Genomic DNA, 16,779 nt, shown 5'->3' with positions numbered 1-16,779 from the left:
AAGATGGGTTGCAACTGGCTCAAGTACAGAACCCACAGGGTTAGAGTTGCTGGTGCCATGTCAGACTCCAAGCCGGTCACAAGCGGTGTCCCACAGGGCTCAGTCCTGGGCCCCCTCTTGTTCGGCATCTACTTTTCAGAAGTGCAGGCAAACATAGGAGGATTGTGGCTGACAAAGTTTGCAGATGACTGCAAACTGGGCGCCATAGTTGAAAATCCATCAGACACAGATATCCTTCAGAGAGGTCTCATAGAAATGGATAACTGGTGCCAGAGCCATGGCCTTAAGCTAAATGCCAAAAAATGTGTAGTCATACCCTTTGGTAAAAACAAGGTAACCCCAAGTTACCACATAGGTGGCAATCCATTAAGCACAGAAGAGGTTATCAGGGACCTGGGGACCCAAGTTGACAGTAACCTTTCTTTTGACACTCACATTGCCAAAGTGGTTAGGAGGACCTTCTACATTGCCCACCTGATTATGAAGGGATTCACATCCAGATCAAGGGAGGTCATTGTTCCCCTGTACTCTTCACTTATCAGACCAATGATTGAGTACAATGCCCCATTCAGAATGCATCTTACCCGACACCTGCAGCAATTGGAAAGACCCCAAAAGTTCCTCACCAAAAGGATAAAGGGGCTCAAAAATATGCCATATGCTGCCCGACTGAAGAAACTCCAGCTCTATTCAGTCGCATACCGTCTGCTCAGAGGTGACCTGTGCCTGACATACAAGGCCATGTCCAACCCGGAATTAATGGACATGCTCCACCTCAAAAAATCCAAATCCACCAGAGCCACAAGAGCAAGAGACTTAAACCTCAACACGGATATAAATAGGACGTGCTGGAGGTACAGATTCATCACCCAGAGACTCCCTATGCTGTGGAACAGAATCCCGGTCCATGTGAGACAGAGCACCTCGCTGGCTCTGTTCAAGAGGAATCTTGACCATTGGATGGGAGGTCGTAGGTTTACCCCGGGGATCATCTCTGTATCACTGCTGGACAGAGGCACTTCAAACTAATGGGTATAGTATTCTTCAACCTAAGGGGTGGTGAAAGCCACACAACTCTGGCTAGGCTTATAAATGCCCTAGGGCAGATAGCCTAGTATGAACCTATGAAAGGTGAAATTCCTCTTCATCTTCAGCTTTCTAGCAGATGCTTGAAGGTCCTGGGCCAAAATTGACTGGTATTTGGAACTGTTCATAATTCCCTCCACCTTGACAAAAGCCCCAGTTCCAGCTGAAGAAAAGCAACCCCAAAGCATGATGCTGTCACCACCATGCTTCACCATGAGGATGGTGTTCTTTTGGTGATGCAAAGTGTTAGTTTTTGTGCCACATGTACCTTTTGGAATTGTGTCCAGAGAGTTCAACTTTGGTCTCATCAGACCAAAACACATTTTCCCACATGCTTTTGGGAGACTTGATGTGTTTTGCAAATTTTAGCCGGGCCTGGATGTTTTTCCGTGTAAGAAAAGGCATCCATCTTGCAACTCTACCCCACAGTACAGACATATTGAGAATACAAGAGATTGTTGTCACATGTAGTACACAACCAGTACTTGCCAGACATTCTTGAAGCTCCTTCAGTGTTGCTGTAGGTCTTTTGGCAGCCTCCCTGACCAGTTTTCGTTTTGTCTTTTCATCAGTTTTGGAGAGACGTCCAGTTCTTTGCAACGTCACTGTTGTCCCATATTTTCTCCACTTTTTGATTGTCGTCACTGTGTTCCATGGTATATCCAGTGCTGTGGAAATTTTTTTGTACCCTTCTCCTGGCTGATACCTTTCAACAATGAGCTCTCGTTGATGCTTTGTAAGCTCTCTCTGAGCCATGGCTTTTGCTGTAGCAGGGAAGAAACCAAATGCTATGCCCAAAGGTAATGCACGGCCAGACCAATTACAGAAGTATTTATTTGCATGTTCAATTGTATTATTTAAGTCTGTTTTTTCCAACACTGAAGAAGGCATATTTTTGCCGAAACCAGTCTGTTATTTTATACAATTAAATCGCTTTATCTACTTATATTTTGGGCTGATTTCATCTGTTACATTTGCTGGCCAACTGTGTTTGTTTTGCTGTAGCAGACAACTGAGTAAATGTGAGGAAAATCCTACCAGGACAGCTGAACTTTTTTGGGGGTTAATCAGTGTCTCTCTAATTGATGGCATGTGTGTACCCAAGAAGACTGAATGCTGTAGTTAAATCAAAAGGTGCTTCAGCAAAGTATTAGTTTAAGGGTGTGCACACTTATGCAACCAGCTTATTGCACATTTTTAATTTTTTATATTTTTTCCCCTAGCAGATTTGTTTGTTTTTCAATTGAATTGAATTGTACAGGTTATAGTCACATTAAAGGTGGGAAAAGTTTTGAAATGATTTATTGTAGGCTCGTTTTTTATATCACAAAAACCTGGCGTGTGTGTGTGTGTGTGTGTGTGTGTGTGTGTGTGTGTGTGTGTGTGTGTGTGTGTGTTGTGTGTATGTATATATATATATATATATATATATATATATCTGTGTGTGTTTGGATATAATTTATATATGAGCCTTAACTGCATAGCTTTAGCATACTGTTTCAAATCAGGTAACCCTAAACTACCTTGTTCTATAGAAGATTCAACTTATCTCGCTTAAATCTTTTCTGCTCTCCCTTCCTAATAAATTCCTTTGTCTATATTAACTGCTATCTACAACTTTTCCTCTGGGTGATAAAAGTATGCCTGGGCCATGTATAAGATTAAGGGGCTAAAACTTGTTCACTCCCCATATCTTGCTATCCATATCCATTATCAAAGATTTCCACTTTATTATTTTTTTTTGTATTCTTTTCCATTTAGTCAATTCCCACATATCCTTTGCTGCCATAACAAAATCCCATTTAATGCATAAACCTAAATATTTCATTATAGCATGTCCCCCAATGTTTGGGTATCACTGAAACCAGTTTGTGCTTGGATGCATGATTTGCTGTTATAGCTTTCATTTTATATCCCCAAAAGACTTGAAATTGTCTCAGTGTTCCACAGCAATGAACTATCATTTTCTGGATTTTTGAAGTACGGAATAATATAATTTGCAAAAGCAAAAAAATAAAAAAAATTACATCATCAATTGTATAATTGCATTTGTGAAACCTTTAATGTTATGTAGTCCAATCTCGCCTTCATTCTTACCCGTGGGTTCGGAGCCAAACCTCAGCTCCAACTCGGCCATACTCTAGTTCGAAGTCTTCAGTTGGCTCATGGCTAAGAGGTATCCCATCATTCAACAGGTCTATTCCCTAGATCTTGTTTGCCGCTCGTTATGCTCAGATGTGGTCTCGCTTTTGGCCGTGGCTAAGTATACATTTTATAAACTTTTTATAAACTTTTGACTTGTTGCTCAAAAAAGTTATTTTCATAATTCTGTGTGTGGTAGTGGTGTTATACTGCCTTTGTTTTGCTTCTCTTGCTGTTTTGTGGCCCTTTTGTTGGCCATTTTGGTATCCCGTTTGTTTCCTTTCTTCTCACGGGCTAGGCCCGTTTCAGTTAGAGGACCTAATCCTCCCTATTGTTTCCGTGTGGTCTTTGGTTGGTTGCTCCATTCTGTTAGCTTTTAGTGTTGTCGTGTCTGGCTAGTGGTGCTATCCTGCCTTTGTTTTCCTGGACTAGGCCCATTTAAGTTAGAGGACCTAGTCCTCCCTGAAGTCTTTTTCCCGCCGATTACTAGGCTATTTTTAGTTAGAGGCTCTAGTTTCCCGTGCGGAGTTTAGTTGGGTCCAGTGTGTATACGTATTGCTTTGTATCTGTGTGTGTGTGTGTTCCCCTTTATTCAGCATGTCCAAGGATTTTAAGGAACACAGGCCGTTGGGCTTTAAAAAGTGTGTTGAATGCAGCCATAAAATGTCTTTGACTGATGGGCACTCTGTGTGCATGTACTGCTTGGGTCTATTCACCTCCAAGAGTCCTACTTGTGTTGTCATTCCTTCAGTACCCGTTTACTACAGGTTATAGTCACATTAAAGGTGGGAAAAGTTTTGAAATGATTTATTGTAGGCTCGTTTTTTATATCACAAAAACCTGGCGTGTGTGTGTGTGTGTGTTGTGTGTATATATATATATATATATATATATATATATATATATCTGTGTGTGTGTGGATATAATTTATATATGAGCCTTAACTGCATAGCTTTAGCATACTGTTTCAAATCAGGTAACCCTAAACTACCTTGTTCTATAGAAGATTCAACTTATCTCGCTTAAATCTTTTCTGCTCTCCCTTCCTAATAAATTCCTTTGTCTATGTTAACTGCTATCTACAACTTTTCCTCTGGGTGATAAAAGTATGCCTGGGCCATGTATAAGATTAAGGGGCTAAAACTTGTTCACTCACCATATCTTGCTATCCATATCCATTATCAAAGATTTCCACTTTATTATTTTTTTTTGTATTCTTTTCCATTTAGTCAATTCCCACATATCCTTTGCTGCCATAACAAAATCCCATTTAATGCATAAACCTAAATATTTCATTATAGCATGTCCCCCAATGTTTGGGTATCACTGAAACCAGTTTGTGCTTGGATGCATGATTTGCTGTTATAGCTTTCATTTTATATCCCCAAAAGACTTGAAATTGTCTCAGTGTTCCACAGCAATGAACTATCATTTTCTGGATTTTTGAAGTACGGAATAATATAATTTGCAAAAGCAAAAAAATAAAAAAAAATTACATCATCAATTGTATAATTGCATTTGTGAAACCTTTAATGTTATGTAGTCCAATCTCGCCTTCATTCTTACCCGTGGGTTCGGAGCCAAACCTCAGCTCCAACTCGGCCATACTCTAGTTCGAAGTCTTCAGTTGGCTCATGGCTAAGAGGCATCCCATCATGCAACAGGTCTATTCCCTAGATCTTGTTTGCCACTCGTTATGCTCAGATGTGGTCTCGCTTTTGGCCGTGGCTAAGTATACATTTTATAAACTTTTTATAAACTTTTGACTTGTTGCTCAAAAAAGTTATTTTCATAATTCTGTGTGTGGTAGTGGTGTTATACTGCCTTTGTTTTGCTTCTCTTGCTGTTTTTGTGGCCCTTTTGTTGGCCTTTTTGGTATCCCGTTTGTTTCCTTTCTTCTCATGGGCTAGGCCCGTTTCAGTTAGAGGACCTAATCCTCCCTATTGTTTCCGTGTGGTCTTTGGTTGGTTGCTCCATTCTGTTTGCTTTTAGTGTTGTGTCTGGCTAGTGGTGCTATCCTGCCTTTGTTTTCCTGGACTAGGCCCATTTAAGTTAGAGGACCTAGTCCTCCCTGAAGTCTTTTTCCCACCGATTACTAGGCTATTTTTAGTTAGAGGCTCTAGTTTCCCGTGCGGAGTTTAGTTGGGTCCAGTGTGTATACGTATTGCTTTGTATCTGTGTGTGTGTGTGTTCCCCTTTATTCAGCATGTCCAAGGATTTTAAGGAACACAGGCCGTTGGGCTTTAAAAAGTGTGTTGAATGCAGCCATAAAATGTCTTTGACTGATGGGCACTCTGTGTGCATGTACTGCTTGGGTCTATTCACCTCCAAGAGTCCTACTTGTGTTGTCATTCCTTCAGTACCCGTTTACTACAGGAGAGGAAGAATAAGCTCATTTTGAAAGGACTGCTTAAACACTCCTTCGAGGAAGACTTGGCTAAGTCTTCCAGTGCCTTATCCTCTCCAGCTAAAAAGGACAAAAAGGCTTCTAAGATGCGCTGCCCGGCTCCATCTGTTTCTTCGGAGCCGCCAGAGAAATTTGCTAGAACAGCTTCTCCTCCTTTGGGTCTATTGCCCTTGGTGCCGACAGAAGGTAGTGTCTTGACTAAGACTGTATCTGCTCCCAGCCTTTCGGAGCCGGTCACGGATATTTTGATTCGGAGCCGGTCTCCAGTTATTTGACCAGTTTCTCCTTCACGCAAGTCCCCTTCCATAGGGAGATCCAGATCTCCAACTATATCCTCCAGGACCCTTTCTGATGAGGACATTGATAGAGTGGTGAAGAAACTGCTTCAATCATCGGTGTTGGCCAAATTGATTTCAGCTCCAACCCAGTCGGCTCCGGAGCCTTTGTCCTCTTCATTCTTTGTTGTTCTTCCTCCGAGCCTTTCTTGGTCTTCAGAGCCAGAGTTGTTGGTTCCATCGGGTGCTGCTAGGTCGGTTCCAGTAGACTCGCCTGGTGTCTCAGTTCCGATTTCCGCTCCAACCCCGTCGACCCCGAGGGCTTGGATCGATCTTCATCGGTTCTGAGCCTTCCTGTCGGTGCTTCAGCTTGAGTGAGCTTGGACCCGACATCTGCTTCGGACCTCATTTTCTTGGCGCCTTGGGCTACTACTGTATCCTCTACAGTTAGTCGGTCTACAGAGCCGGGGGGGGGGGAGTCAGCCTTCAAGGTTATGAGGAGCGTGCTGGCCAATTAGTCAGCTGCATCCTACAGCACCGATACCCTGCCCAATCTGGCACCAGTGTCAGTTTTGGATCACCCTCTATCCCTGGGCAGCGGAGACCCTAAGTCTCAGGATACCTCCATTATTGGTCCCCAACTTTCTGACGTCTCCCCAGAGTTTTTGCCTGAGGAGCCCGCCAGAAAGAGGTTGTGTAAGAGGAAGCACCTCGACTCCCTGGATGAGCCTCTCACGTTGGACACCGACCTTGAGGAGTCAGAGGGGTCCCCCAAGTCGGCTTCTGAAGATATCTCTTTTTCAGATATCCTTGAGATCTTGAAGCAGAGAGGCAGCTGGCCCTCCAAATCCCCTTCTGATGAGGAGTCCGGTGTTCCTGAAGACTTTCAGGTCTCAACCCTTCACCTCTTGGGTTTCTCCCCCTTTCGATGAGTTACTAGATCTTGACTGTTGAATGATGTGGGAAATTCCTGACACTGTGGAACCGGTCCCTAGGAGACCCAATAAGTTTTTGTCCGTCCCCACTGACCAGGAATATCTAACAAAAGGCATTCCATAGATGCTATGGTGGTGGCAGCAGCCACCAAGAAGGAACTTGCCGAAACTTTGACTACCGTCCATCCGCCTAACAAGGATGGCTATGGACAGGTATGGGAAGCATGTGTTTACCTCAGCGGTCTTTACACTGCGGTCGCTGAACCTACTTGACACATTTTACAAGGCTCCAGAGAGATCTCCTAAAAGAGCTCGGAGATTCCCTACAGGGTAACATTTCTGATGTCATTGCACAGAAGGTCAATGCACAGATGTCTACCATAAATTCCCTTACCAACTCCTCCATGAGGCTGACCTCACACGCAGCCAATGGAGCGAGTAGGGCAGTGGGTTCCGGAGTCTCTCTTAGGAGACAGTCCTGGATGCGCCTGTGCAATTTTGCGGAGGCTTTCAAATCAAGTCTACGTTCACCAACTTTGACGGTTCATCGTTGTTCGGAACCAAGGTGAAGGACACTCTCACTAGGTGCAAGCAGGAAGGAAAAACCTTGTCTGCCATGGGAGTTCATTTTTCCATGCCTTCTAGACCTTATCCCAAGGGCCAGAAGGGTGGGAAAATGTGGTTCAGGAAGCCACAGAGGTTTTTTCAGGATGCACAAAGTGATTCCCCTTCCAGAGGCAGGGGAGAGGGTGGAAATTCAGGTAGATGCCACCCTAGAGGCAGAGGAGGCCCGCATAACCAGGGGGACCGTGATTCCTTTCATGGTTCTCCCTACCAGCGCTCCTGAAGGGAGACCCGACTGTACATTTCTGGCGTTGGTCGGGGGTCGCATTTCTTTATTCCCAGAAGCCTGGCAAGATGTCACCCAAGACGAGTGGGTATTAAAGATAATTTCCAGAGGTTGTTATATTCCCTTCTCTTCTCCGCCCCCGCCAACCAAGAGAATCCCAGACATTCCACCCAGTCACAGGGATTCTGCAACTTTAGAAATGAAAAAGTTGCTATCAAAGAGAGCCATACAGCCTGTCCCCTGCAGAACAAGTAGGATTAGGGACTTACTCCAGATTCTTTTTGGTGCTGAAAAGAACAGGGGAACTGAGACCCATCTTGGATCTCAGCCGACTGAACCTTCATGTACAAAAGTCCAAATTCCGCATAGTCACCTTACAGTCAGTACTCCCTCTGTTAGGGAAAGATGTATGAATGTGCTCCATCGACCTCAAAGATGCTTACTAACATATCAAGATGGACAGGGCATCGAGAAGTCATCTACGCTTCCGGCTGGGAGCCAGTCATTTTCGGTTTCGCACTCTGCCTTTTGGTCTCACCACAGCCCCCAGGGTGTTTACCAAATGCATGGCAGTGGTAACGGGCTCACTTGAGACATCAGGGGTTCCAAGTGTTTCCATACCTGGACGACTGGCTCCTTTCTGCCACTACCAGGCATCTGCTGTTACAGACCAGGGACGCCACCATTACGCAATGCCAAAGGTTAGGAATTACTCTAAATTGGAAAAAATCTGCCTTGTTGCTCTCGCAGTGTGTCATCTTTATCGGCGCCAAACTAGATACGGTGCTCATGAGGGCCTTCTTACCAGAAGAGAGAATTCAGGCAATACAACAGCAGGTCTATGCCTTACTACCATTGAGGAAGGTGAAGGCAAAAGTGGTCCTCAAGTTATTAGGGACCATAGCTGCCACGATCATGCTAGTTCCCCTTGCCAGACTACACATGAGGGTTCTTCAGTGGCTGCTTTTTGCCCAGTGGTCACTACACTTCACTACACTTCCACTCTCCCATTCTATTCTGATTACGGACACGTGCAAGCAGGATCTACGCCTGTGGCTTCAGGCCAGCAATCTCCATGTGGGCAAGCCTTTTGTTCCATCTTCTTCAGTTGCCACGGTGACCACGGATGCCTCTCAGATCGGGGGGGGGGTGGGCATTATCTCAGCAGGACAGTCCAAGGCACTTGGCAAGGATCACGAGACCCATTTGCATATCAGTGTCTTGGAGATGAGAGCAGTGCTATTAGCGTTGCAAGCACTTTTCTCCCTGTAGGGACAATTGCAGTCCACTCAGACAACATGTCAATGATATGGTATCTGAACAAACAGGGAGGAACCAAATCATACCCCCTTTACAGAGAGGCACTTCGAGTTTGGCAGTGGGCGGTGTCTTCCCAACGCTTTCTAGTCGCAAAGCACATACCGGGGAAGTCCAACGTGATTGCCGATGGTCCGAGCAGAGCTATCCTAATGCCTCACGAGTGGTCCCTGAACAATTATGTTGTGGAGAAGATATTCCACAGATGGGGTCAGCCTTGCTGCGATTTATTTGCCAGCCGTCTCAATGCCAAATGCAGCAGCTACTTCACCCTTATCCCCCCAAAGGGGGAGACACCCAGGGATGCTCTGGTTCACTATTGGCCCTCCGGTCTGCTCTACGCCTTCCCGCCATTACCTCTGATATCAAAGGTCATTCAGAAAGCACAGTCTTTGGGAAGCAAAATTATCCTCATTGCAACACACTGGCCTTGTCAGATTTGGTTTCCCTTCCTTCAACTCTATCTAATGGACAAGCCCTGGATTCTGGATCCAGCTCCAGATCTGCTGACTCTTACGTCAGGACAGTTCCATCCCTCCATCCAGACCCTCAAATTGACAGCTTTGCTGCTGCAGTAGTTCCATCCTTAGTCAGGCTTCATGACTTTTCCCCGGAAGTGGTCCATATTCTGTCATCTTCCCACAAGCCTTCTAACAGGAAGATTTATTCCAGTAAGTGGAAGAGATTTTCTGTTTGGGCCCATGAGAGACCTATATTAATCCTTATACAGTGCCTGTTTCGGCAATATTAGAATTTCTTTCTCAACTGTTCAATCAGGGGTCAGCTGCAGCAACCGTTAAAGTGCAGCTGGCTTTTCTGAGAGGGGCATTGTTACTCCAACCACTAGTCTTTGATCCACGAATGCCATGGGACCTTAATTTTGTATTACAGAAGCTCACCTCAACTTCTTTTGAGCCCGCGGCTACATGTAACATTAAATTCTTGTCATGGAAGATGGTATTATTCTTGGTAGCCATAACTTCAGCTAGGTGGGTCTCTGAACTCCAAGCTTTATCAATTAAGCCACCCTATTTGGTGTTTCACAAAGATAGGGTCTCCTTAAGAACCAATCCTTCCTTTGTACCAAAGGTTACCTCTGTTGTCAATATCAATCAATCCAATGAGTTGCCTATGTTTTTCCTGAATTCTCCAGCAAGGCAGAATTTAAGTTTCATCAGCTAAATGTTCATAGACGATTGCGTTTCTATTTACATAGGACAAAAGATTTGTGGAAATCAGATCAAATGTTTGTCTCGTTTTCAGACACTAGACTTGGGGTTCCTGTTTCTAAGGTAACCTTGTCTCGCTGGATCTCCAATTTGCATCTCATTTATTTATGCTTCCAATGGCAAAGAATTACCCTTTAAAGTGAAGGCTCATTCTACATGATCTGTGGCTACCTCAACTGCGTTTCAGGCTAGGATGTCTGTGGATGATATTTGTGCTGCAGCAACATGGGCTTCGCCTCATACCTTTATTAGTCACTACACATTAGATCTGGTCTCTAGAGGCAGATCTTCCGTTGGTTCGACAGTGCTCAGGAGTATTTTTCACTGAGCCACCCAAGATCAAGGTGCTAGGGATGCTGTCCCACGGGTAAGTATGAAGGCAAGATTGGACTACATAACATTAAGAAGTTATGTACTCAACATAACGTTCGATGTATGTAGTCCATCTCGCCTTACATTCTTACTAACCCTCCCTCCTACCCCCTCCTGGAGGACCTGGAGGTATAGTCTCTAGGTGTCAGTAGTCCTTTCTGTTGGGGTTGTTCTTTTTCTCAGAGCTTGTGCGTGTGTGTGTGTGTGTGTGTGTGTGTGTGTGTGTGTGTGTGTGTGTGTGTATATGTGTGTGACCGCGCGCTTGCAGCAAACAAGGTCTGGGGAATAGACCTGTTGCATAATGGGATACCTCTTAGCCACGAGTCAATTTAAGACTTCAAGCTAGAGTATGACCGAGTTGGAGCCGAGGTTCGGCTCCGAACCCATGGGTAAGAATGTAAGGCACGATGGACTACATACATCAAACGTTATGGTGAGTACATTTTTTCTATAAATATAAAGCAAATATATTGTAAGATGATATCTCTGCCTGGTTTCTCTGTACAAAGATAGCGTGTGAAGAGAGGAACCCCCCACCTTAATTCTTGTCTCTGACCCTTCATATCTCTTTAGTAACCCAGTTATTTTAGACTAGTCTTCTTCCTGCATCCGCACTACAGTATGCAGACAATTAAATTTTTGAAGTTACAGTTAGTACCAGAAATCGTCTGTAGTGTCAGGGAGAACCAAACAGAGGTTAGGCAGCATTATACAAATTGAATGATCTATGAGAAAAGGGCAGGTAGTAATGGATGTGCCTGCAGTTAAAGGTGCTTAACACAGAGGGATAGTCACACTTATCCATATTCAAGCACACCTCGGACCTATGGATGGAAACAGAAAATTTACCCAGGACTGCCCTCTGTGCTACTAATGGTCAGCGACAGCTCCTACGTGCATTATTCCACGCATCGCTCTCCTCAAATTATCTATAGTATGATCCCTCTAATTTTCATTAGGGATTATATGTAAGTATCGACCATGGGATGGATGAGGCCAGTCTATAACTAAATGGGATTGGTTATTTTTTTCTGCATGATAATTTATATGTTTACCAGGAAAGACAGGTTTGTTTTAGTTTTTTCTTTCCAGTTCAATTTTACTTGCATCTTTATTCCCAAATTTTATACCCAACACAGAAATTTCATTCATTGTAAAATATATACCCCCAGTCTTTATCACATCACCTAAACCTTTACTTCTTTCTCTATTTAAAGCCATCCCTGTCCTCTCTAGACACTCATTTGTGCATGTTATTTCTTCTTTTATCCAAATTTTGATTTTTGCAGTTGTGATGTTCTCTGCATATGTTAACAGAACTGGAATTTTTAACCCTTCAGGTGTTATATACCCCGCTTCCTTCCTTTTTTAATTTATTTCACATAACTATCACATTCATAACTAATGCAAAGAGTATAGAACTCCTTGGATATCCTGTTCTTACACCACTCTTTTATAGGAACCTCTTTCCTTAACCAGCCATTTACAAGAATCTGCGTACAGTAATCTGTCTTATCTTTCGGCTTTTCCTGGCTAGGGGTCGCCACAGCGGAACTCTGGTCCGCTAATGATTGGCAGTGGATTTTTATGGTGCTGAGTTGCCAGCCCGATGCACAACCTTTAAAGAAGGCACACCCATTCATGCTCGCACCTACCTGCATGTCTTTAACGTCACTCAACCGCAGGGAGGACATGCAGACTCCACACAGAGAGCACTCCAGCCAAGAATCAAATGGGAGAACTTCTTGCTGTGAGGTGATGCTAACCGCTGCACCACTGCGGCCATTTATCTATGAAGTAAAAAAAATGCCTTATTAAGGTCTCCTATCATGATTTTTGCTTCTTCATTTCTGTTCATAATATCCACAATTTCTGTCTCATTAATAATTCTTGACAACCCTTTCCCTTTAAACTGCATATGCTATTGTCCATAATATTTTCCATTTTAGTTTCAAATCTCTTTTGTATTACTTTCATTATTATTCAATACTGTCTCCATTTTTTAATTGTCTTCAGTCATCCTTCTTGCATGTGAATTTAAGTATTCCACTACATAATTCTTTATACATAAAACGTTCATTTAACCATTTATTCAGAATCTTTAAAAACATATTTTTTGCCAGTCCCTTAAACTTTTATACATTTCATACCTATTCCATATGGCCTTGCAGCTGAATCTATATTTACTTGTCCTAATACTTTATCTGTCTCATTTAAAGAAATTTCCTTTTCCAACTCATTATTCTCTTTTTCAGTTAACCTTTTTTTTTTCTTTCCATGTTTTTTTTTTTACTATCTTCTTTTTTCTTTAAGCATTTATTGTACATATTGTGTTACACTATTCCTAATCTTTTCCTGAGTTATTTCTATGCCTCCTTTTACATTTTTTATTTCTCTCATTATATTACTGTCTTCCTTTACTAATCTGCTTAAGTAACTAGATACTTCTCTTTTACCTTGTAAAAATGTCTCTTGGATGGTGCAGTGGTACAGCGGTTTGCATTGTCACCTCAAAGCAAGTGGTTTTCCTGTTCGATTCTCGGCTGGGGTGTCTTCAGTGCAGAGTCTGCATGTCGTCCTTGCATTTGCGTGGGTTTCCTCTGGATGTTCCAGTTTCCTCCCACGTTATAAGACATACATCTGGAGCGTTTCTCCCAAGGCCTCCATTGAAAATTGGCTTATTCCATCCTGGTAAACAAATGTTAAATAAATAAATAAAATAAATAAGATACATTTTGAGCACAAAAAGGGAAATTGGCTGGGCTTAAAATGGCCTGCAAGGGCAGCTAACTTGGTGCTTATTAATGAACCTATGAAATCTTCAAGGTGAGGCAAGTTGACAAGTGGGAGATTTGAAAACTGCCTTTTGAATGAAGGAGGATGAGCAAATGAGGTTTATACGCAGAGATACTGTTTGTTGCTGCACATGTAATCCTGAGAAGGGTAACTTGTGATCATCCGTTGAGTTTCATAATATATTTGCTCAAACTGGTCTTCAAAGTGCAGTGTACTGTGGTTACGTCCTTACTGCTTATTTCTAGAGCAGTAACCTTCCCTAGTCTTTAAGTTTAATGGGGAAGGGCTGCTACATTGACTGAGCTAATTTTCTTTCAGTTAAGTGATGTATTTAGGACATTGTAATAAAACAAAATGTAAGAAAAGAAAAAAAAATATGTAGTAGAATAAGGATGTTGGGCTTTCTCTCAATATTCTATTTGCTCTTTTACATCATTTGAACCTTGAAAATTGTCATGTCACTAACTCGTTAGTGTTCACTAAAAAGAGATGTGCAATTCATTATGTAACTTTTTAACATGAATCATGTGGGAAACAAATTATTTTTTTCTTACAGGTTTGTCAACAGTGGAAGCATACAATGCAAAATCTGGTGAATGGTACCATGTGGCATCAATGAACACCAGAAGAAGCAGTGTTGGAGTGGGTGTTGTTGGAGGTATATCATCCCAGTCATCTTTTACTTGTTATAGATATAAGCAGCTCAGAACTCTGTTTAATGTTTTTATGAGGGCCGTTCTTGACTGCCTTATAGAACAACGGACTACATTAGCTGGTCTTTTAATCAGTACAGTCTGGTAGGTTTTAGTCAAGTAGTGGAGACATCAGATTTTGATAATATTCTTTCATTATTTAAGACCTTTGTGATCTCTGCATTACTTTATTTGTATAATTTTGAAAACTAAATATCCTACTTTGGTATCCATGTGGTCAGGAAGAAAAGCTGTATTCAGCACAATCAGGATTGCAAAGAAATGGAGCCTTTCTGTCCTTCAAATGGAACCATGAGCTAATTTATATTCTGCTCCTGTTTCCTCATTCTTAGCTTCCTGGTGAAGGCAAAGCAGAATCAGGCACATCTGATCCTAGTATTCCAGAGCAGAAGAGGAAACTGTGTATGCACCTACTGTTTTCAGCTGATGACCTACTCCCCACTGAGGTTACCACCGAACCCTCCACTGTTGTCCCACTGTGAAGTTAATGCATTTCATTCAGGTCTGGCTGCTGTAAAATTTACAGAGTGGCCAATTTTCTTTGATTACTTATAACTGTTCTGGGTCAGACTGAGCTTTCATCTCTGAAAAGAAGTTATGACAACATCCAATAGAAAATAATTTTTGAGTAAGCTGTACATGATATTCTTCATATTTCACTGTTGCAGTCATCACCTGTGGGTTATCCCTGCTGTGGTAGCCCTCAGCCGGTCTGAATAACAGAGTCTGTGTTTTTCTGCATCACAGCTGCTGTTGCCTGTATACTGACGTAAAGTCGTCAGTGCTATAAAGCAAAGCAGCTAATGCCATTACACCAGTCTTTTTTTGCTGTGGAGCCTGTAGCAGAAGCAGTTAGCTAGTGTGCCGGTCGGTTGCTACTAGATTTCGGATCACAGCTGAAAATGTCTAAAGCTAAGTACCCCGTTGGGGATCTCTTTTTCTTGCACTAACCGATGTCCAAAAAAGTTAACAATTGTCTCACCTGTGGAAAACAAATCCCGCACAGAGACTTCCATTCTTAATGTGTTACTTTGTTTAGGTCCAGACCACAGCGTAGCCCGCTGTCAGTTCTGTGCCCTCTTTAATGCGGGAACCATTAGTCAGAGAGCTCTTTTTGTAGATGGCTTTCTTCATCCTCCATCTTCTCATATGGCGTCGGTTAGCCAACCTTCATCAGAACATCTGAAAAAGCGTAAGGATAAGGATAGAAACAGACCTCACAAGGCCAAGCCTTCCAACGACTCCTCTGCTAAACATGTCATCAGTACTCTGGAATTCATTGAGGTGCTTTTGCAGCCCCTGATGCCCGATGTGATTGCCATGCAGGCCTCTACCAAGACCCATTGAGTCTGGTATGCCGCAGAAATCTTCTTTGTCTTCGGAGCCTTTGGCTGTCTCTGCCTCGGTTGGTTTTGGAGCCGCTAGGCAGGTAGCGGCTTCCGAGGATGTCTTTTGCACTACTGATTCCAGTCAGTAACTGACGTCCTCTCACCTGACTACCGCTAATCTCAGACCAATGACTTCTCTTAGGCCTAGAAGCCAGGCCACCCCTAGAAAATCTTCCTCTAGTCACAATCTTCCTACCACCACAGGCCCAGATGCTTAAGATGGCGGAAGGTCTTATTTCCCTTATCAGGGGCAGTCAGGCCTCCTCTTCTAAAAGAAAGACTCCCTTCTCCTTAATTATTGACAGAGCAAGATTCTGAGGAATCAGATTATTCAGCATTGGAAGAGGATCAACAACCACTTACTGCTTATGAGGATTCAGATGCAGAGGAATCCATCCCTTCTGCCTCCCCACCAGAAGATCTTTCCTTTGGGGAAACCCTCCATACACTCAGGGCATTTCCAATGGGAATCTCAGGTCTTCCCTTAGTCCAAAAAAGGCTAAGAGAATTTCTAGTCCTTCCTCAAGACAGACCTCTTGCCATCCCCCCTGTTTTAGATGTGGTGGATGATGTTTTCCTTGAATCCAGTTTAGCCCCGGATGCCCTTCCTCCTGCTCCCAGTAAGCCTGACAGGTATTACAGAGTACGAAACACCCACAAATTCCTGTACAGAAATACTGCTGCAGACCCGGAGGTCAGTACACAGGGACCCAAAGGAGCCAGGGCTAGTTCTGCAAATACCCCTACTCCTTCTAATAAAGAGGCCAGAGCTCTGGACAGATGAGGAAAGAAAGTGTACACCTCTGAAACCTTAGCATCGGAACCCTCAACTGTCAGTTCCATATGTTAAAATATCAACAGCGCACTTTGGAACTATTAAAGCAAAAGATTTCTATTTTTCCTAACTGTGCCAATTCTAAGGAGTTAGCAGATTTATTGCACTCCTCTTGTCAAGTGACTAGGCATTCTTTACACTGTGGATATGATGCACTAGAAGCCTCTAGCAGGTCAGCAGTGTCTGTATCTGTCATTCAGAGACATGCATAGTTGAAGGAACAACCTCTGCCTGATCATGTCAAGTCAAAGTTAATTGATGCACCTTGGACAAAGACTGCTTGTTTGGGGAAAAAGCAGAAGAGGTGCTTAAGAAAATGGAAGACAAAGCAAAATCCATGCAAACAGTAAAAGATATCTTTCAAGTTCAACCACCTAGATTCAGCAGGAACTTTCCTTAAGCACTGGTCCTTTCCTGAACCTAGCAGACAGGGG

General features: G+C 43.1%; 1 protein-coding gene across 2 annotated transcripts in view; it reads left to right on the top strand.

Moving 5' to 3' along the window:
* Nucleotides 1-16,779, top strand: part of KLHL2 (kelch like family member 2) — a 1,417,988-nt gene that overhangs the window by 1,042,673 nt on the left and 358,536 nt on the right. For both annotated transcript variants that reach the window (XM_044062211.1, XM_044062210.1), the window contains one exon: nt 13,966-14,067. In XM_044062211.1, the coding sequence (XP_043918146.1) occupies nt 13,966-14,067 (102 nt within the window). The remainder of the gene's footprint in view (nt 1-13,965; nt 14,068-16,779) is intronic.

This window comes from Protopterus annectens, chromosome 2.part1 (genome assembly GCF_019279795.1).
Source record: "Protopterus annectens isolate FY-2018-M chromosome 2.part1, PAN1.0, whole genome shotgun sequence".
In the NCBI taxonomy this organism is placed as follows: Eukaryota; Metazoa; Chordata; order Ceratodontiformes; family Protopteridae; genus Protopterus; species Protopterus annectens.
This window is presented reverse-complemented; position numbering and strand designations above follow the sequence as displayed.